Here is a 22677-nt window from a genome sequence, read left to right on the forward strand (position 1 = left end):
TATATTATGAGTTATAATATATTAATATGAAGTTACATTATTTAATTAGTTTTAGTCTTAAATTAATTATTAATTAATTTAGAGATTAAAAGGAAGACTAATTAGATTATGGGCTATTTGTTTTATATAGTGTGGGCTAATACTCATTTGTTAATGGGCTAGGCTTATGTGGAAGTCCATGGATGATCCATGGAGCTTTTAACCCATGGATCCTTGGAAAGGAAAAGACATGGGTTATTAGGGTTTCACCCTAACCATGCACACTATATAAGCATGCTTATGGAGCATGAAATGGAGCCTAAGAGAAAACTAGTGAACTAGTGTGTGTGTGCATGTGTGTGGCCAATTTTATACAAGGGTGTATACTCTCTCAAAGTTTTCCAAGAGTTTGTGGTGTTTGTGATTCCATTTGAGGCATTCACACTATTGGTGCTTGGCCCTCAAACTCCTTAGAACCAAACTCACCAAAAGGTATGTAATCTCTTCTAACTCTTTTATGTTGAAATGTTCCCCATGCCATGTTAGATAGGTTATAAACCTTGAAAAATTATTATTTTGCATGTATTTAGACAAACATAGATCCAAGGTTTATTAGGGTTGCATGCACACTTAGGAAGTGTTAGATTTCTCAAAACCCAACAGTGGTATCAGAGCCTAGGCTTGCTTGTTTGATACTTGATGCAAAATAGTAAAAAAAAGTCGAAATCGTTGCTGTCTACATGGTGGACTCGCCGAGTCCATTGGGGGGACTCGACGAGTCCAAGGCAAACTTCAACCTACTCGACGAGTCAGTTCATGCACTCGACGAGTAGGATCGAAAGAGTGCAGATTCTCGACTTTTGCTGCTGGAAATGGAATAGAAACATTACCCTAAATTGTTTTGGTGTTATAAAACTTATTTTAGTTGGTGTAATGTTTTTTCTAATCCATTTACAGTAGCATATATCAAAATTCCATGATTTTATGTGTTCATATAATTCTTGAATTTTTGATGATCATGTTCATGTTCTCATGAATTTAGAAAAATGATAGGAATTATTTGTTGAATTGTTTAGGATTAATTCTTTATCATTTATGTGTTTTAATGGAGTCCATAATTTGTCCTCAAGTTATGGATTTCCAAAGGTCACTTTCATTTAACACACACTTAAAACACATAAGTTACATGAAAATGAAGAGTCTTCATTTTTATGAACCTTTAATTCATAAGTTATGAAATGAAGAGTTTTGCAAAGTTACAAAACTTGCCCTCAAGTTTTGGAATTTGTAAAGTTTCACACACTTTAAGAAACTTTAATTCCAACCCTTAGAGTTTTAATAGTTAAAATTCAACCCTTATACTATTTATAACATTAATGGTTAATTATTATATATATGTATAAGAATAAGTCGTTTTACCGTTAGTAGGCCTCATTCACGAAGCCGGTCTATAAGGTGGGTATAAGGTTGTTGCCTATAAAATGGCGACTTAATGGGTGTATACTCTCACCCACCGCTTGCTTGATCGGTGGAGGGTCGTTAGCCGAACGGGTAGAACAATGACTTTAAATCCTCATTAAAAGTATAATGAATATTATAAAATAACTAAACTCTTTTAATTCCCAATCTTAGTTATTTTAGGAAAAATGTGAACATGGTGCTAGTCCATGGAATTTACACTTTGTACCTTACCAAGTCATTGGTGGAGCGTGTGTGGTTAACCGGCACACTAACTAGGACTAGTAAGGATCACGAAGGGTGACTTAATGTTTGTCATAGATCAATGGAGCGTGTGTGGTTAACCGGCACATTGATTAGGTGATAATATTAAGGGTACCAAGTGAATTAGCATGGTTATTCACACCTTGTTTTGTGATCCTCGGCATCCCAGTCACAAAACTTGAAGGGCACAATCAAGATTGAAACATGCCATTGAAAAGTTCAATGAATCTCAAAAGAATCTAGGAATTTCAAATCCAATTAAACGTAATAAATCATTTCGTTTTCATGGTGGAAATTGGTGAATCGTCATTCACCTACCTTTCAAATACATTATTACTTAGATTACGGCATCCCTCTTCTAAGTGTAATATATTGTGATTGGATCCTAGCCTTAATATTACATTTGGGTGTCTTATTAAGGATCCTATATATCTAATCTAAACTTACTTTCTTCTTTCAGATGTCTTCCAACACTAATGCTTCAGGCTCTAACCCAACTGGTTCTTTCTCTCTCATGAATCTTTGTGGGAGGGTCATCTTTGATGGTTCCAACTTCATGGATTGGATTAGGAACATCAGGATGGTTACTCGTTACGAGGACAAGGAATATGTCCTCGATAAGGAGTTAAAAGAACTTGATGAGTCTACTGCTACTCCTGAGGAGATCGCTGAATTCAGGACTCATGAGAGAGATGCTACTAAAGTGGCATGTATCATGATGGCCACAATGACAGCCGAGCTCCAAAAGTCATATGAAGATTTCTACCCTTTTGAGATGCACCAAGACCTGATGGAAAGGTACCATCAGAGTGCTCGTCAGGAGCAGTATGAAATAATCTCCTCCATAATAACTACCCGCATGAAGGACGGTGAATCCGTCACGGGCCACATGCAAAAGATGCAAAGGTATGTGGACCGTTTCCTGAAGCTGAATGTTAACATCCCTGAGGAGTTGGCAATTAACATCATTTTGCACTCCTTGCCTCCTTGTTATGATCATTTTCGAATGACATATCATATGGACAAGGAGGAAGTTACCCTCAGCAAGCTTCAAGGACTCTTGAAGACCGCGAAATCCGGTCTTAAGGGTAAAGCGGTTGTTACCTCTACTACTCCTACTCCAACATCCACCCCTGTTTTAGCTATTGGGCAAGGCAAAGGGAAGAAGAGGAAGCACCCTTCGAAGGGTACCAAGGGAAAGTCTCTTGAAGGCTCCTCATCAAAGACCAAGAACGGGTCTGCCACTCCTTCTGCCATTCCCAATGATGCTGAATACTTTTATTGCCATGAAAAGGCACACTGGAAGCGAAACCGCCCTAAGTACTTGCAGGATCTAAAGGATGGGAAAGTGAAACCCAACTATGCAGGTATTTACACTATATTGTCTAATTACTCAACATACTCTAACTCTTGGGTGCTTGATACAGGATGTGGTATTCACATATGTTCTGATTTGCAGGGCCTAAGAAGAAGTGAGGATGTGGAGCAAGGGAAGATAAACTTAATCATGGGGAATAGGAAGGCTTCACCTGTTTCCAAGATTGGAGTTTATACTTTGTTGCTTAATAATGGGTTAAAATTAGATTTAAATAAATGTGTGTACTCGTCTGAAATGGCGAGGAATATTATTTCTTTTCATGCTTTGTACAAACAAGGTTTTACCTTTTCGTTTGATAATGAATGTGGTGGTATTAATGCTTTCTTTAAAAATGTGTTTTATTCTAAAGCATTACTTTGTGATGGTGTGTATGAAACTGTGTCGATTGTAGACAACTTAGGAAATAATGTGTTGTATATTGATTCTTCTACTAGCCTAGATAAGGCATCATTATGGCATTGTCGTCTTGGACATGTAAACAAGAAACGCATAGGCCAACTCCAAAAGAGTGGAGTCTTGGAATCATTTGACCTTACATCGGATGATAATTGTGAATCTTGTCTACTTGGAAAGATGACAAAATCACCCTTCACTGGAACTTGTGAGAGGGGTGAGGGTTTATTGGACCTAATACATACTGATGTATGTGGGCCATTCAAAACCGCCACAAGGGATGCTAATCGGTATTATGTGACTTTTATTGATGATTTTAGTAGATATGGGTATGTCTACTTAATCAAACATAAGTCAGAAACCTTTGAAAGGTTTAAGGAATTCAAACAGGAAGTAGAAAATCAATTGGGCAGGAACATTAAGATGCTTCGATCCGATCGAGGTGGTGAGTATCTTAGCACCGAGTTCCTTGACTATCTTAAGGAGTGTAGGATTGTCTCACAATTGACTCCTCCCAGGACACCACGGCTGAATGGTGTAGCTGAGAGGCGTAATCGAACTTTGTTGGACATGGTTCGCTCTATGATGAGTTGAGTTTCGTTACCAATCTCTTTTTGGGGGTATGCCTTAGAGACTGCCGCCCATATCCTTAATCTAGTCCCTACAAAGAAGGTTACCAAAACACCTCATGAGATGTGGACTGGGAAGGTTCCCAATTTGGACCACATCAAAATTTGGGGTTGCGAGGATTTCGTGAGGCGTGAAACTCATGATAAGCTTGAACCCCAAAGTGAAAGGTGTATTTTCATCGGCTACCCACAAAAATCCTTCGGTTACCTCTTCTACAGACCCAGTGAGAATGTGGTCTTTGTAGCACGAAGAGGGATCTTTCGCGAGAAAGAATTTATAAGCCAAGGAGACAGTGGGAGGCAGATTGATCTTGAAGAAATTCAAGAATCAATTGGTGAAGGAACCTCAGACACTAGCAATCAACCTGAGGAGGAAACTCCTGTTGATCCAGCTGACGAGTATGTACCTCCGAGGCGTTCCACACGGGTTAGGAACACACCTTCGTTCTATTATGGTTTTCATATTACTATGGAAGGTGATACATTCATCAGTGATAGTACACTGGTAAATTTGGATGAACCTAGCAGTGTTAAGGAAGCCATGGCAGGCCCGGAGTCTGCTAAATGAAAGGAGGCTATGGACAGCGAGATACAGTCCATGTATGACAATCAAGTTTGGAACTTGGTTGACCATGTACCAGGCTGTAAAACAGTCGGGTGCAAATGGATCTTCAAGAAGAAGACAGACATGGAAGGAAAAGTGCATACTTATAAGGCTCGACTGGTTGCGAAGGGTTTTACTCAAACTCAAGGTATTGATTATGATGAAACCTTCTCGCCGGTAGCAAAGATTAAGTCTATTAGGGTTATGTTAGCCATTGCAGCATTTCATGATTATGAAATATGACAAATGGATGTCAAAACCGCTTTCCTTAACGGAAAGTTGGTTGAGGATGTGTACATGAATCAGCCAGAGGGTTTTGTAAGTGCAGAGTACCCTAATAGAGTATGCAAGCTTGAGAAATCCATTTATGGATTAAAACAAGCATCTCGTAGCTGGAATCTTTGTTTTGATGAGAAAGTAAAAGAGTTTGGCTTCTCGAGAAGCGAAGATGAGTCTTGCGTGTATGTCAGAGCTAGTGGGAGTATAGTTAGCTTCTTGGTACTGTATGTGGATGACATACTACTCATAGGAAATGACATCCCAACCTTGCAGGAGGTTAAGTCCTGGCTTGGGAAGTGCTTTGCTATGAAGGACCTAGGGGAGGCTACCTATATCCTAGGGATAAGGATATTAAGAGAAAGGAGTAGAAGACTAATTGGACTTAGTCAGAGTATCTACTTGGACAAGGTGTTGAAAAGGTTCAACATGGAGAATTCCAAGAAAGGAGATTTACCGATCCAAAGCAATACCAAACTGAGTAAGACTCAGAGTCCGAGTACAGAGGCAGAGATAGCTGAGATGAGCCAATTACCGTATGCTTCCGCAGTTGGCTCGATCATGTATGCTATGACTTGTACCCGTCCTGATGTGGCATTTGCTTTGAGCATGGTCAGCAGGTATCAGGGGAACCTGGCAAGGCTCATTGGACCGCGGTAAAGAACATTCTCAAGTACCTGCGGAGGACTAAGGATTGGATCCTTACCCTTGGTGGCAGTGATGACTTGAGAGTATTAGGGTATAGTGATGCTGGTTTTCAGACTGATAGGGATAATTTCCGCTCTCAGTCGGGTTGGATCTTTACCTTAAATGGAGGGGCAATTTCTTGGAAAAGTTCCAAGCAGGAAACGGTGGCTGATTCGACTTGTGAATCAGAGTATATAGCAGCGAGTGAAGCAGCGAAGGAGGCGATATGGCTAAAGAACTTCATCGGAGACCTTGGAGTTGTACCAACTATTAAGGAACCTATAGAGATTTTCTGTGACAACAATGGTGCGGTTATCTTAGCCAAGGAACCAAGAGATCATGGTAGATCTCGACACATTGACAGAAAATATCACTTCATAAGACACGAGATTGAAGAAGCATTCCTTGTGACAAGGAGGATATCGTCGGATGAGAATCCTGCAGATCCCCTTATGAAGGGACTGAAGAGGGTTAAGCATTTTCAGCATGCAAGACGCATCGGGCTGAGGGACGATATTAGTTTTACAAATTAGATAGTTTTCCTAAAACTTGTAAAATGTAATCGACGTTTGATGATGAATAAAATTTGTGATTTATTTATGAGTAAAGTGTTACTATCATTGTCAATTATTTACTATTGTTTCAGTTTTGCATGTTTTGACTTCCAGAATAATTAATTTATTCAAACCTCCACAATCGATCATACGTCGGAAGTAGGTATGAATCAAGATTGTCATGAATTGGGTTTGTAGATGCCCTAAAGGTGTTTAGACATGGCAATGGTTGCTGCAACATTCATGAGTACTCATAAGTTATGAGTATTGGTATAAACCCACGCTCACTTGTATCACTTCATGGAATTTGTCACAACTAGCATTTTAGCTAGGAAATTTTATTCTCATATAAACATCATCCATTGTAAAAGTCTATACTCTATTCTCATTCAAATACATCTCATATGTTCAAATAAGGGTTGGAAACCCTAGAAAGCCCGATTCAAGTCTAATGTGTTCTAGGATTCTCTTGTTGGGCCTAATGGACCAATAAGTATCCAAGTTAACTACTTTGGGCCTAAAAACCCTAATTATGTTCTAATTGGACCCATTTCATAAATCTATAACTTTTTGGGCCATGATGGGCCATAAAGGATTTAATTAGCCCTAATGGGCCCTAAACTAATCTCTTTTATTTTTTTGGGTCGTGAATGCTTCCAAGGGCCCAATGGGCCAAAATTTTTATGATTAGAATCCAAAGAACCTCACTACACTTAATGGACCCAAGCTACTCCACCCCTTTTTCTTCTTGGCCCAAGAGTCTCGGCCCATCTAAAAAAAAAAAAGAAAAAAAAAAGAAAAGCTTAAGGAGGATAATTGAGAATTAGACACCTCAACATGGTTTAATGGATAATTGAACATTGTTCAATGTATAACAATGCCTAGTCTCATGTTTCCATGCAAACTTTCCTTTCCTCCCCTTTTTCTTCTTCTTGGCCGAGACCACACACCCACACCACCCATATTATCTCAAAAATATTCTTCAAAACATTCAAGGATACTCTCTTCTTTTCATCCAAAAATTTCGAGAATTAGAAGCATTCCAAGGAATTTTTCATCCAAAAATCACTTCAAGTTTCATTCTAGAGGTAAGATCTCACAAACCTATGTAACATATCTTCTTTCTACATTAATTCACTCCTCTTACCACCAAAATTTCGTGATTTAGCCACCAAGAACTTCTTAAGTTCGAATCCATTCAAGAAAGCTTGCTAAAGGCTAAGATCCCTCCATTTCTTCCTTAAAAATTGAAACAACAAACCCAAGGTGAGTTTCATACCCCCTTATTTTCGGTTTTTATAAGTTTTTGTGGGGGAGAATACAAGCAAAGGTGTAGATCCATCATTATGTGTATGTTTTGGTTGATTTCTATGCTTATATGTATGTTTTGTATGATTTTGATGCTAGATCTAATTATGACTTGCTAAAAACCGAGATATACCTTATACTAGCATGAAATATACTACTACATACAAAGTATGCCAAGAAAAATAGCTATGTGGCTTAACAATACATACTTTGGGCTAAAAACTCATTTTTTTGACATAAATGTTAAAAATACAAAGTTAAAGGGCCCAAAATGAAATATTTCGAAATCTGATGGGTGAGATGAGTCAAAACATATTCCATAATGTATTTTCTGAAAATATACCCTTATGGAAGATCAAAAACATAAATTTCAAGCTTAATGGGCTAAAAATGACAATTTCAGCCCAATAGGGCCCATTATGCGAAATTATCTGTTTTGAAGGGCCAAAAACTGTATTTTTCTGTAAAACAGTGGACTATAAGTGTTCCAAGTCCTTTTCAAAGGTTTAAAATGCTTTTTAAATTTAAAGGGGACTAAAGTTGCAAAAATTTTACAACTTGGGCCAAAATTGTCAAACTTGCGAAAAAGATGGGTTATAACCGAGAAAACTGAAATTTCAGGGGCTTAAGCTGTTTTCTATGAAAAATATGCTGGAAAATATTTATTTCAATAATTTTTGGTATTAAAATGTCAAGAAAATTGATTTAAGTACCAAACCGTAAAGTATTTAAATAAAGGGGTTGAAAAAGTAAATTTTACAAACAAGGAGGGACTGAAAACAGAAAATTCTCAAGGCTAGTTCAATACATGCAATTTGACCAAATGATGGCACCACGACTATCGACGAAATACAATACATTACAACACCAAAAGTCGTTGTCAAACGAATTGGTTCGGTCTCGAACCAATAAAAATCCGAAACTACTAACACGACGACACTATGACATTACGACATTACGATTCATAACTAATAACGATTGGGAAGTCACTATACATACGAGTGTGCACAGACGTCTACGCACCATCTTTGGGCCCCAAAAGTGTAAAATCTTGTTTGTTGAGCCTAGCTAGCCCAATGACCTGATCTTAAGGCCCGAAGACCTCTCTCTTACGAAGTGTTGGGTTTTACCGATCCGACATAACGTAAAAGGACTTTCAATGGCAAACTTGCTGCTGGTCCCCAAGGGTCCTTCAGTGCTGCTAGTAAAGTCTGTAACTCACGATTGCGGGTTGGGCTTCGGGCCCTTCGCAATTGCAATGGTCTTGAACGACGCGGGGAAATACCGAGGGTTTCGCACCTTCTCTCCTTCCCTCCGGTCGTGGGACTACACAAGTCCGGGAGGATTGAGTTGTGTGAATAACTGCGAGTGACGCCTAAGGGATCGCTTGTAAGGTTGTCGACTGGACGTTTACATCAGCGGACGTCACAACAATTCACCACCCACTGTATACTCAATGCCTCCGGAGCTCAACGAATATCTCTAACGCAACGAAATAACAGTACACAAACTAAGTAAAGCAAAGTGATAGGAAAACGTCGGGTTTTCCTAGGGTTTTCAACTAATACACTTACGAATTACATGCCGAATTTTACAACTCGTACACTTACATCTATAGAAAACAAACAAGCATACTTACGGATCTTCGCATTTTTTTTACCATACTATTTTCAGAAAATATCGGATTTTCTGGAGGTTTTCGAAACAATACAAACATTGGATTTCAAACATTACTTATGAACTCACCAACATTTCATATGTTGACGTTTTTTTTTTCAAAATACTTGTATTCTCAGGTAACAGATAAAGTGGAGGATGAATTGTACTCTAAGACGTTTCGCTGTGGTCTAATTTAGTATCAAACAGTTATTTTTGAGAATGTAATGTTTTGAAACAATGTAATGAATGCAAACGCTACCAGTTGTATCATTCCAAATGTTGGTGATGTATAATGTTATGTTTCATGTATATGCATTGTGATGGTATTCAATTGAGTCATGACAGCCCCCGGACGTTTCCGCCGTCTGGTTCGGGGGTGTGACAGAATTTATCTCGAGTGATCGTGAGACGATAACATCATATAAATCTTTAAACCTAGAGATATGAGTTGTTACCTATGAGTTGGTTGTGCATTGATTACACGTAAACACATCAGTAACTTGATGTTATAAAACGTGCCTTTGTGTACAATTCAATAAGTAGTAGAACAAGCATATCAGTCGAATTTTATCTGTTCCTTCTAGAAATAGAAGCGATATCTGGTCCCCTCGATGATTTTGTGTTGACCCATGTACCAGGCCTGGTCAGAACTAAACCGATGTGTTCAGTGAAGTTCTTCGTCAAACAAATCGGAAAATCGAGAAACAACTGCTAGACAATAAGCAAGACATAGTTCCATGTGTTTGTCCGGCTGATATTATGAGAACAGAGGATTATGTGATCACTTATCTAAAATGGCGTTTCATAGTTCGACAGAGTCTTCATAGTTCGAGGGAGTTTTCGAGAGCTACGATTGCTGGTTGGTTCCTGAAGTTATAGGCAAATATAGTTATTAGACTTATCCAAGTGGGAGTCTGTTGGATAAGGTGTCTAAGTCCATAACTTATTTGGTATATACTTGACCCGACCGGCATGGTCCATTTGGGTTGCATCTCATCCAAACTATTATGGATGATTTTGTGAGAGTTATACACATATGTTTATTAATATATTATGAGTTATAATATATTAATATGAAGTTACGTTATTTAATTAGTTTTAGTCTTAAATTAATTATGAATTAATTTAGAGATTAAAAGGAAGACTAATTAGATTATGGGCTATTTGTTGGCTAATACTCATTTGTTAATGGGCTAGGCTTATGTGGAAGTCCATGGATGATCCATGGAGCTTTTAACCCATGGATCCTTGGAAAGGAAAAGACATGGGTTATTAGGGTTTCACCCTAACCATGCACACTATATAAGCATGCTTATGGAGCATGAAATGGAGCCTAAGAGAAAACTAGTGAACTAGTATGTGTGTGCATGTGTGTGGTCGATTTTATACAAGGGTGTATACTCTCTCAAAGTTTTCCAAGAGTTTGTGGTGTTTGTGATTCCATTTGAGGCATTCACACTATTGGTGCTTGGCCCTCAAACTCCTTAGAACCAAACTCACCAAAAGGTATGTAATCTCTTCTAACTCTTTTATGTTGAAATGTTCCCCATGCCATGTTAGATAGGTTATAAACCTTGGAAAATTATTATTTTGTATGTATTTAGACAAACATAGATCCAAGGTTTATTAGGGTTGCATGCACACTTAGGAAGTGTTAGATTGCTCAAAACCCAACACATATCACGATGGGCTTCATTACCAAGTCATAAAGGACGACGAAGGGGTATGATGCTATATGGGTCATCATGGATCGATTGACCAAGAGTGCCCATTTCCTGGCCATACGGGAGAGTTCGTCAGCCGAGAAGCTGGCCAATGTGTCTGTCCGCGAGATCATTTCTCGCCACGGAGTTCCGATCTCCATTGTTTCCGATCGAGATGTTAGATTCACATCCCACTTCTGGCAGAAGTTCCACGAGGATCTGGGCACGCGACTGCATTTTGGCACAACCTATCACCCGTAGATCGATGGTCAGAGCGAGCGGACTATACAGACCCTCGAGGACATGTTGAGGGCTTGTGTCATAGTCTCATAGATTTTGGTGGGAGCTGGGATTCCGACTTGCCCATTGCAGAGTTCGCCTACAATAAAAACTATCATTCCAGTATTGGTGCCCCACATTTTGAGCTGTTGTATGGGAGGAAATGTCGCACACCGGTTTGTTGGGGTGAGGTTGGTCACCGAGTGATGGGGCGGACAGAGGTAGTTTTACAAACTACTGAGAAGATTCAAAAAATTAGACAACAGTTACAGAATGCACGAAGTAGATAGAAGAGCTACGTCGACCGACACTGATTAGAGTTAGAGTTCCAGGTCAGTGACATGGTACTCCTAAAGGTCTCGCCTGGAAGGGTGTGATCCACTTCAAACAAAGTGGGAAATTGGGTCCCCGATACATCGGGCCATTCAGGGTCATTTCCAGGGTGGGCAAGGTAGCTTACAGACTAGATTTTCTTGAGGAGCTCAGTCAGATCCATAACACTTTTCACGTTTCGCAATTGTGAAAATGCATACTTGACGAGGAGGTCGTAGTATCATTGGAGGACATTCAGGTCGATGAGCGCCTGAATTATGTGGAGAGGCATGTGGCCATTCTAGAAAGGAAGGTGAAGGTTTTGCGGAACAATAAAATATCTTTGGTAAATGTATAATGGGAGCACCAAAGAGGGTCCAAGTGGACGTGGGAGCCGGAGGCTGAGATGCGGTAGCACTATCCGGAGATGTTCACCACAACGGACTTTGAGGACGAAGTCTAGTTCAAGTGGGGGGAGAATTGTAACGCCTCAACTCTCAGGTATTAATTTTTACAGCTTTATTTTTCATATTGAAAGGTCTACTCGACGAGTTGATTCCCTAACCCGTCGAGTAGGAACTTTTAAGGCCACACGTTTTAAATGACCAACTAGCCGAGTTGGAGCTGGAGGATGAAACCCTAATTTCTGGAGTTTTGCACCCCATATAAAGGGTCATTAGCCTCCCTTACAACCCCTTGTGAGTCCAGAAACCCTAATTTGTGTGTGTGATCCATTCTTGTGTGATTTTCAAGCTTAGAAGGTGTTTTACAAGGATAAGACTTGACGTATAAGAGGAGTAGTGCAAGAGGAGCTAGTGGACCTGACTCTTCTACTTCTTGATATCAATTTGAAGGTAACAAGTCGTTACCTTGACCTTCTTTCCTTCTATATCTCATTATGTTAAAGATTAGGGCTTTTCTAGCATATTTATGCTAGCCATCTTGGGTATGGGCTAGGATCTGAAGTTGCAACTTCAGATCTGAACTTACTTTGGTCTCTATGTCGATAGAGTCTTTAGATTTAGCAAGTATGAACCTTCTCTTGAGAGTTAAACCCCATTACAAGCTTGGATTTGACATTCTAAGCCTTTAAAGCCTTACATGCACATAAAGTTTGCAACTTTACATGATAAACATGCCTTGGAAGCTTGATCTACAATATGGAGCTTTGGAATGGCTTAAAAAGCATCTGAATGGAGAAAGGACCGACGAGACTCGACGAGTTGCATGGGTAACTTGGCGAGTCCAATGAAGATTGTAGTACAAGGACTTCTATATGGACTTGGCGAGTCAGTAGGGTGACTCGGCGAGTCAACTAGGGTTTCCCTGACATTTAGACATGCATGAACTCGGCGAGTTTCAGGGAAGCTCGACGATTCAACTGGGGATTTCACGATTTCTCAAGTTCAAGAAGGAGTCGACAAGTTAATGGATTGCACTCGACGAGTTGGGTCAACATGGACTATTGACCTTGACCATTGACTTGGAATTTGACCAAGGGTTGACTAGTTGACTTCTAGGATATTTTGGTAAATTGGAAATTTATGGAAAATGTCTTGTGGTAAATATAGGTAGTGGAGTTCGTGGCGGTGGTTCGAGAGTTTGAGTTATCATTTTGATTCGACAGTTGAGAAGTGAGTTATCGTCACTATACTAAGGGGTCCCATTGGATTTTATATCCCAGTTGTTTAATGATATGTTGAGTATGAGATAGTTATACATGCTAGTTTTCCATGCCAAATAGGTAGATCTGTAGGACTACCTGTGTTACTGTTTGGTTATTTGTATGCGTAATTAGTTGTATATGCAAACATGTTGTGTGGGTAGGGTTGAGTTTGCACTGCCTCGTGCAGTGACCAACAAACCCTGGAGTATGCCAAATATGAGCTGAGGGCCGGGAAGGCATACCAAACTCATACTGAGGACTCATTTGCATGCCAGATACGAGCTGAGGACCAAGTGTTATGCCAAACTCGTACTGAGGGTAAATCAGTTATGTTCCAGTCTTAGGACTACAGGGGGCAAGCAAGTCATAAGCTATGGGCTCGAAAGCAAACCAAACTTATGTTGTGGGCTTAAAGGTAGGCCATATGTGAGCTGTGGGCCCGAAAGGCATGCCAGACTCACACTGTGGGCCCATGAGGTAATCCAGTATGTAGAACCGTGGACCCATTACATGTTGTTATTATGTGCATTGTTGTTATGTATCAGCATTTTTAGGGAATTCACTAAGCTTCGGGCTTACAATTTCAGTTTTTGTTTCAGGTACATCGGATGATCGCGGAAAGGCAAAGGCGTGATCGTACGAATCCTCATGTTTATCACTTGTTTATGGGATACTCTGATATTATACTATTTTGAAAACGAGTTTTGTAATAATTAATGGTTTTGAAATGTTTTGAAAAAGTTTAAATTTGGCATGATTTTTATGGATGTTCCAACATTCCTATGTGTATATGCAACCCTAATTGCTTTGTATCTAAGTTTTTCTTAAGTTATACATGCAAATAAAATTTCCAAAGCAATAACTAGATCTAGTATATATAGAATCAAAATCTATATATTATTAGGGTTAGAAGAATACCTTTCTTGTTATCTATTAATAACAAGTATTCCTTGCTTGATATTGACTTCTAAGAGCTTAGTGCCCCATGCGTTGTACCTCTAATGGAGTCATAAACACCACTAGAAAAGGATGAAGGAGAAAGGTGATGGAGGCTCTTCAATTTTCAGCTAGGGTTCTCTTAGAATGTATAGGGATGAAAATTGTATACCAAGGGGTTCCTTATATAGTTGAGGTTGCTAAGGTTTTCAGGTGGAAACCCTAATCTTATTGCTTAGGCCTTAAGCAGTCCATGGACCTCCTTCCTAGAAGCCTTACACAAAATCTCTATATGGCTTCCTATAGATTTTGTCCACTCCCTTCTCAAGGAGTCTATCAGCCCAACATTGCAACTATCAATGATTTGCAGTATCAATCCCCGTTCTTTTAATCAGTTCCTTTAATCCAAAGTTAATTCCAAATTAATTTCTGATTAATACTAATTAGATAATATGATTTCTCAATTAATATATTATTCTTATAATATATCAATAAATCATTTATCAACCTCTTTATCCAAAAATCATCCTGTCAAGTTGCTACGGTGAAGGCAACCCAAAAAGCCCATGCTACTATCAGATCAAGTACATACCAATTATAGTTATGAGCTAAGCCACCTAATCCAACAGTAAGGCCTGTACTATTTCTGTTTATGCTAGTGTATTGTATTGACAATGACATCCCGATGTTTTTAATATAATAAAAATACATTTCTTCGGAAAATGCTTTGATAATATCTTTATCATATTTTTTGGAACAAATTTTGCAACATATTTCTTCAAGATGATACTCTAATTTTCAAATACAACATAAACAAATCGGTCTTTTCTGGCCGTGAAATTGGGGATGTCACACTTGTAATGACTATGTTTATGCTTATGTTTCTTATATCAGTTATACCATCCCTATTTTTTAATAATCAATGAAAAACGTTTCTTCGAAAATACTTTTATGAGACAAATTCTGCATTTATAATAAATACTATGTTTTAAAATAACCATAAAGAAAATTTGTTTTCGGATCGTAAAAATGGGGATGCCACAACAATTGAGCTCCAAGCATAAAAAGTTAAGCATTTTTACTAGGAAATTTGACTAAATTACCATAAACTCTATTACATTGACATTTATATAACCTCTAAATATCATACTTTGATGTGTTCCTGCATGTACGATTTACACATGGTTTCAAGTATGTGAATATATTTCCAATTGCTTCATATTCTGCAAAAGATAATCACAAGTAATGTCTAACTATAACATAAACCAATAATTCCCTAGTTTTTTATTGATTAAACTTTGGAGTTCTTATATCCATAACACCCTTGCCAGAAGAAATCATATATTAACAAATATCTTTGGTTGATGTTTGAATGCATGCTTTTTGATGACAAATTCAATTATATGTATCATATTTGATTGATTCTAGGCATTTGAACCATATTTAATGCACTCAGAGTAGATGGATCATTTTGTTTTTGTGGGAGCTTCCAACGACTCTTCAAAACATTTGGAGTTTGTTTCCTTGTTTTTCTTTTCTTTGTATGGGCACTTTCATCACCTTGTGAATCTTTTTTTAGTGCAGTTTCTTCAATGAAATCATCACTTTCATCATGGATGTCTACAAGCTTGTTATTACTATATTCCATAACTTAACTACAAAAAAGAAAATAAAAACATTATATGTATTATCACAGGATCAGTAGGATTGATTGAAAAAAATTAAGAAACAATGACATATGAAGATCTAAATAGTAGAGAGAAACAAATCAGTAGAACCGTTCACAAGAAAATAATATTCTATAATTGTTACATATGAAAGAAATAAACAAGTGATTATATTTACAAATAAATCAGTGGAAATTGAAATAGTCAAAAGAAACAAATCAATGGTAAACCATAGAAAGAAACAAATCAATGGCAAACTTTCAAGTCTCAAGTTAAACAAATATGTCAGAGGAAACTCAATAATGGAAATCAACTGAAATTGAAATCCAATAAAATCCAACAATGACAAACTTCGAGATTGGACAAGAATCGATTGACATCCAATAATGGAAATTGGTGCTACAAATCTACCTCAACTTTCAAGTCTCAAGTTGAATAAATATATCAATTAAAATATTAATTACAAATGATAGATCACGAGTCGAACATGTTTGCTACAACAAAGGAAAAAGGGCGAGACATATGGATGGTCAAGTTGTTGCTTGTTGCATGTTAGCCGGTGGTTGACATTAGAAATGAATGATTGTGAGGACGAGATTTAGGCGGCTAAGACATCACTTAAAATATAAGCATTTACTAATCGTTGGCATTTGACATATTCAAAAAAGTGAAAAGCAATTAAACAAATATGTGTTTTTTTTCAAAAAAAATTTAGCCTTATATAATTAAATGGGTTGATGGGTGAGTCTGTAAACCTATTTTTCCAACCTGAACATGACCTGTATAATAAACGGGTTACATGAATCAACCTCTTAATGACCCAAACTTGTTTAATGTCAACCTAAACTCATTTATTTACATGTCGGATTCTTATCGCGTCAATTTTTTTTACTCATAGTATGATGACCAAACATGATAGTTTGGTTTAAAATAGGGGCCAAACTTGCAACAATCAAGATAGTCGGATCAAAATTGCTATGAAAACCAAATTCAAGGGACTATGCATGTAGTTTACTCTTTTTAATGTATATAGAAAAGTGTTTTTGGTACGGTGGGTAATCAAATGTAGCTAATAATTCAAACTATTTGTCCAAGGCTTTACACACTTATTTTTCATCGACTCAATTTACCTCACTCCTTAATTTAATAGCCTAGGGCAGTCAAGTCACACCTAACACCGCATTCACCAGACCCAAGGGTGGTTAAAAATTCAATTTTTTTTTTTTTAAATATTTATCTTCTTTCTTGAATTTCTTTAAATACTTTTTTAAATTTGACAATAAAGAAAGCTAGAAAACAATTTCTCTCTCTGATACTCCCATCATCAGCATCATACCCTTCCTGAAAATTAAAGCAACGGCTCTGATTGCAAACTGATGATAGCTTTGATTCCAATTCACGGACCCACCACCACAAGCACAAGCACAAGCACAAGCTCCTCCCTTGTTTCTCAGTTACAAAACCCTTTTTCTTTGTCTGGCAATTTGTTTTTTACCCTTTCTTTTTTGGGGTTTTATTATATTTTTCTGGGTTTTCAAAAACATAGAAGAAGAAGAAGATCTAAACAGCCTTTTTTTTTTCGGGTTTTGATGAGACTGTGTTAAAGATCTGAGCGGCGGAAAAGGGTTGACAAAAATGGTGGGAACGGCTAATGGTAGTAGAACACCAGTTACACCACGACAAGCTTTTTCGGTCGTCAATGGCGGACAAGATCCGGGTACCCGGTCCGGACCCGGAAGCATTGCTGGGTCGGATTGTGGAGGGATTGAGTTTACAAGAGAAGAAGTTGAAGCATTGTTGAATATGAAGATCAGAACTAAAGATAAATTCAATCTCAAGGTTCTTTCTTCTTCTTGTTCTTCTTGTATGAAGTGTGTGTGTTTTTTTTCTCTATTGGGATCAAATATTATTTTTGTGGATTTTTAGGAAAAATGCGAGATAATGATGGAGTACATAAAGAAGCTCAGGATGTGTGTAAGATGGTTTCAAGAATTTGAAGGGGAGCTTTCATTAGAACATGAAAAACTCAAAAAGATGTTTGAATCAGCAGAAAAGAAATCCAACGATATGGGTATATAGATATTTGACCTTAATCTTTCTGTTTTCGATATTTGATTTTACCTTATTTGATTCTATCTTTTATCCAACTGGTTTCCAGAATCACTAATGAACGCAAAGGAAGAAGAGCTAAACTCTATAATCATGGAACTACAAACAAATTACGCCACTTTACAAGACAAATTCACGAAAGAAGAAACCGACAAATTAGTATGATCCAAATCTACACCAAAATCATTTCAAATTCTTGAGAAAATATTGACGATTGATCGATCTTAATTTCAGGCTGCAATCCAAACATTAATGACGGAAAAAGACGCTAGACTATCAGCCGAGAGATCACAAGCCTCCCTCACTGAAGATCTTGAAAAAGCTCTTAGAGAGAGTTCAAGTGCAAATCAAAAGGTTATAACTTAAAAAAAATTCATCAAAATCTATAGATTTGATAATGTCTTCTTACCAAAATCGATTTCCCTCCTTTTTTCTAGATAATATCACTCAACGACATGTATAAAAGGCTACAAGAATACAACACAAGCTTACAACAATACAACAGTAAGCTGCAAACAGAGCTTAATCAAACCAGTGAAACACTCAAGAACGTTGAACGAGAAAAGGCTGCTTTGACTGAAAATTTAAGCAATTTAAGAGGCTACCATGATGCGCAACAAGATCAGTTGATTAATACCAAAGTAAGTCAATCAAATTCTTGACTTAATTTCTTCTTCAAATCTTCTAATGATTGTTTGCTGATAAAAATTTATCACTTTAGGCGAGTTTAGAAGAGACAATGAAGCTAAAAGATGGATTAGTGACAGAAGTTGGATGTTTAAGAGCGGATTTGCAACAAGTGAGAGATGATCGTGATCGCCAGCTGGCATTAGTTCAAGATTTAACAGCTGAGGTGTTGCAATATAAAGAGTGCACTGGAAAATCTGCAGCTGAATTGGGTACATTAACATCAAGATCGATTGAGCTCGAGGTTATTAGATACTTATTGTGTTTTTCTTTTATAAGTTTTATAAATTATAATTTGTAAAATGGTTGTTATTTATGTTTTTTAGATACCCTTTGTGTTTCTTATAGATTTTATAAGTTGTAATTTCTGAAATGGTTGATATTTGTGTTCTTTTAGGCTACGTGTACTTTACAAAGTGAAACAATAAGAAGATTGCAAGAGGAACTTGCAACTGCTCAGAAAAGTTTGGAGGTATTCTTTTTGTCTATATGTATTGAGTGTTTCAATTACTTAATGCAACATAATGATTTAATAGAGTAAGCTACATATAAGTGTTACAATTTCGAGAAAATCACAAAAAATGACCAAAATGGGGAAACAAAATAACCATTTTGGACTTTTTACACAAATGTTCGCAATGAGACCACTTTGAAATCACTTTTTGCTGAGAAATTGCTTTTTGAATATTACCCACCACAAAACAAAAACGTCAAAAGAAAATTTGAATGAAAACTTATGTATTTCACAATATATGAACAAGTTTGCAATATATGAACTTATTTTCAGCAAAAAATGATTTAAGAGTGGTCCCATTGAGACAAAAGGATGTACCATTTTGATCATTTGTCTAAAAAGTCAAAAAGAGGGTCATTTTGGTCATTTTTTGCAACTACTTTTTTCCTTAATTAACCACTTCAAACTTAAAAGAGAGGGAAAAAGGAAAAGAGGATTTCCATTTAGTCCTAACTTTTTCCAATCTTTGGTTTCCTTTTCCATTTTGCATCAAGTGGGATGTTATTTTCTCAAAAAAATTATCAAATATGTAACCAGACGACTTTTAATTAGAAAACAAGGTTTAATATTTGATTTTTTTTGTTGTAGATATCTGATTTATCGTCAGTGGAGACAAGAATAGGATATGAAGAACAAAAAAAAGTTAATTCGGAGTTACAAATCCGTCTAGTGGAGGCAGAATCGAAAGTTATTGAAGGAGAAGCGTTACGGAAAAAAATGCATAATACGATATTGGTAAGTTATATACGAGTTTCTTTTTTTCTAATACAAAAATAACGACTTAACAGATAAAGTCATGGAAAATAGGCTTTCTTCATTAAGTATTGGCTTTTTGCAACTTGCTTTCAGACAAACGTGTCCTTTTTTGTGACAGGAATTAAAAGGAAACATTCGAGTTTTCTGCAGAGTGCGACCCTTCTTGTCGGATGATGGTATTGACAGTGTAACAAAGACTATTTCTTTTCCAACAACAACTGAAGCTCTAGGTCGAGGCATTGAAGTGGTTCAACAAGGTATATTTTTTTTTAATTGGTTGAAGAAATATCAATCTCTTTGTGTATTTATTTATTTTTATCTTGCCTTTGTCTCTTATATAATTTTCCTTTTATTTTTTGATAAAGGGCAAACGCATCCGTTCATGTTTGACAAGGTGTTTACGCCTCAATCGTCACAAGAGGAGGTGTTTGTAGAGATATCACAACTTGTACAAAGTGCACTTGATGGTTATAAGGTAATAATTGCTTATTTTCCCCTTCGTCCTTAAAATTTAGGTACCCTTTAAGAATTTGTTACTATCGTTTGCAAGAATAAGTGAATTTCATTATGGTCACAATATGTCCTAATTTGCTCATTCTTGATATAGTATAAAGCTTATATTCGTCAAGATTTTTGTTACTTTTAAACGAAAAGCCAAGTATGTTGGTAAAAAATTTAATAAAAGGGTGTTCGAAAAGTTAATCAGAATCAAATAATTAAGAGTAACAAAATGAGCTTCCGAAGGTGGTGCTTGGATATATTTATGTTGTTTGAAGTTGTAATAATCAAATAATCGTTTTGCAAGTGTTTGACCAATTTTCATTCTTTGAACAATTAATTGATGTAATGACCTAATTGATGAAATGGACATCTTTATATAATGTTCAGTTCTTTATATTTAAAACATATTACTCTTTTACATAATACTTATAAATAAATCTTCCAAAAAATGTTTTAATTTTTTCCCTCTCTTATAGAAACATTACTAGTTTTACAAAACTATCTGTAATTTAGGATTAAGAAAAAGGTTACTATATTATTTTTTGATTTGTAGGTTTGCATCTTTGCTTATGGTCAAACCGGATCCGGGAAAACACATACAATGATGGGGACACCAGGAAGCTACGATGATAAAGGACTAATCCCCCGTTCATTAGAACAAATATTTGATGCTCGAGAAAAGCTTAAAGAACAAGGGTGGAAATACGAAATGCAGGTTTGATATTAAAATCTCAAATCTCTAATTTTCCTTCTTTTTTGCTCATTGTATTTTGACTGAGAGAGACTAATAACGTCAATGAAACAAACGTTGCAATTTGTTGCGTAGGTCTCGATGTTGGAGATATACAACGAAACAATCCGTGATTTGTTATCATCAAACAAATCTTGTTCAACGGATAGTGGTAATAAACAACAATATGCAATCAAACATGATTCAAATGGGAACACGAATGTTTCGGATTTGACGATTGTGGATGTTCGTAGTAGTAAAGAAGTCGCGTTTTTGTTAAATCGCGCTGCACAAAGCAGGTATATTGATATTAAAAAAATTAAAAAAAAAACCTAAAAATTTGTGTTTAAGAACATGGATTTTGAAATAGCTTCTTTTCAATTTAGGTCTGTGGGCAAGACTCAAATGAACGAACAGTCGTCAAGAAGTCATTTTGTATTCACCTTACGGATATCGGGAGTTAATGAGGTAAGGATAATATTGTCATTTTGGGTGCATGTATATATGGACCAAAATACCCTTGTTGTCTTGCTGATGATGAACTCTTGGTTGACTTTTTTAGACCATGGAGCAACATGTACAAGGGGTTCTCAACCTTATTGATCTTGCGGGTAGTGAACGTCTTTCCAAAAGTGGATCCACTGGGGATCGTCTTAAAGAAACTCAGGTATGAATCTGCCTTGTTGATCCCACAGGATATATGCAAATGTAACAAAAATTGCAATTATTTGTTTCTAATTTTACTAATTCTTACTTTGAATAAAATCAGGCCATCAACAAAAGTTTGTCATCGTTGACTGATGTAATATTTGCATTAGCTAAGAAGGAAGAACATATACCTTACAGGAATTCAAAACTTACGTATCTTCTTCAGGTACATTTTCAATAAAATCAAAAAATTTAACAAATCTTAGGTCTACAATTTTAACTTACAATTGTCTTCAATTGTGAAAACAGCCTTGCTTAGGCGGCGATTCAAAGACGTTAATGGTGGTAAACGTGTCCCCGGCACCATCCTCGGTTAACGAGTCGCTTTGTTCTCTTCGATTTGCTGCAAGAGTGAATGCGTGTGAGATTAGCATCCCTCGACGCCAAACTTCCATGAGATATTTGGAGCCTCGACTAAGTTATGGATAAGTCTGTCTGTTGTTTGTAACTCTGTATTGTTGTTAACACTGGATTTGAATTGAACACGGGATTCGTAATTATTAACCTAGAATCGAAATCCCGTTGTAAGTTCTAACAATCTGCCTGTAGTAATGTGTATAGGGGAAAAAAGATACATGGCTTGTAACAGTGAAAGATGGATAGGTAGATGTATTGAAAACACGAGATTTGTACTTGTTGATTTGATGAAAAACTTAATAGTCGGAGATATTATATTGATTGGTAATTTGGTGGTTTCGTAGGCATCAAAAGCCAGAACCGGATTAACCCGATCCGAACTCGAATTAGCTAAATGGGGTTGGGTTGAAAAATAAAATCGGGTTAACCTAAAAAATTATGTAAAATTATATAGGGTAGGGGGTTTCGGGTAGCATTCGCTTTTATTTGGGCTTGGGTTAGCCTGAATAACCTGATTTATGGTTTCTATATGCAAACACAATGTGCAATAATAGTTAATGCAT

At 36.9% G+C, this 22677-nt stretch overlaps 1 protein-coding gene across 1 annotated transcript; it reads left to right on the plus strand.

The window, feature by feature from the left end:
• Window positions 1–17070: 17070 nt before the first annotated feature.
• On the plus strand, window positions 17071–22442 carry LOC145004545 (kinesin-like protein KIN-14N). Its single transcript, XM_078963481.1, has 16 exons — window positions 17071–17591; window positions 17679–17823; window positions 17911–18020; window positions 18096–18215; window positions 18299–18502; window positions 18583–18792; window positions 18946–19020; window positions 19651–19797; window positions 19937–20075; window positions 20184–20293; window positions 20873–21034; window positions 21146–21348; window positions 21436–21517; window positions 21612–21716; window positions 21819–21923; window positions 22007–22442. Exons 1-16 carry the CDS (start codon window positions 17388–17390, stop codon window positions 22184–22186), a joined length of 2301 nt encoding a protein of 766 aa, XP_078819607.1. The 5' UTR covers window positions 17071–17387; the 3' UTR covers window positions 22187–22442.
• The last annotated feature ends 235 nt before the right edge of the window (window positions 22443–22677 follow it).

The sequence above is a fragment of the Lactuca saligna genome, chromosome 7 (genome assembly GCF_052625555.1).
Source record: "Lactuca saligna cultivar CGN05327 chromosome 7, ASM5262555v1, whole genome shotgun sequence".
In the NCBI taxonomy this organism is placed as follows: Eukaryota; Viridiplantae; Streptophyta; class Magnoliopsida; order Asterales; family Asteraceae; genus Lactuca; species Lactuca saligna.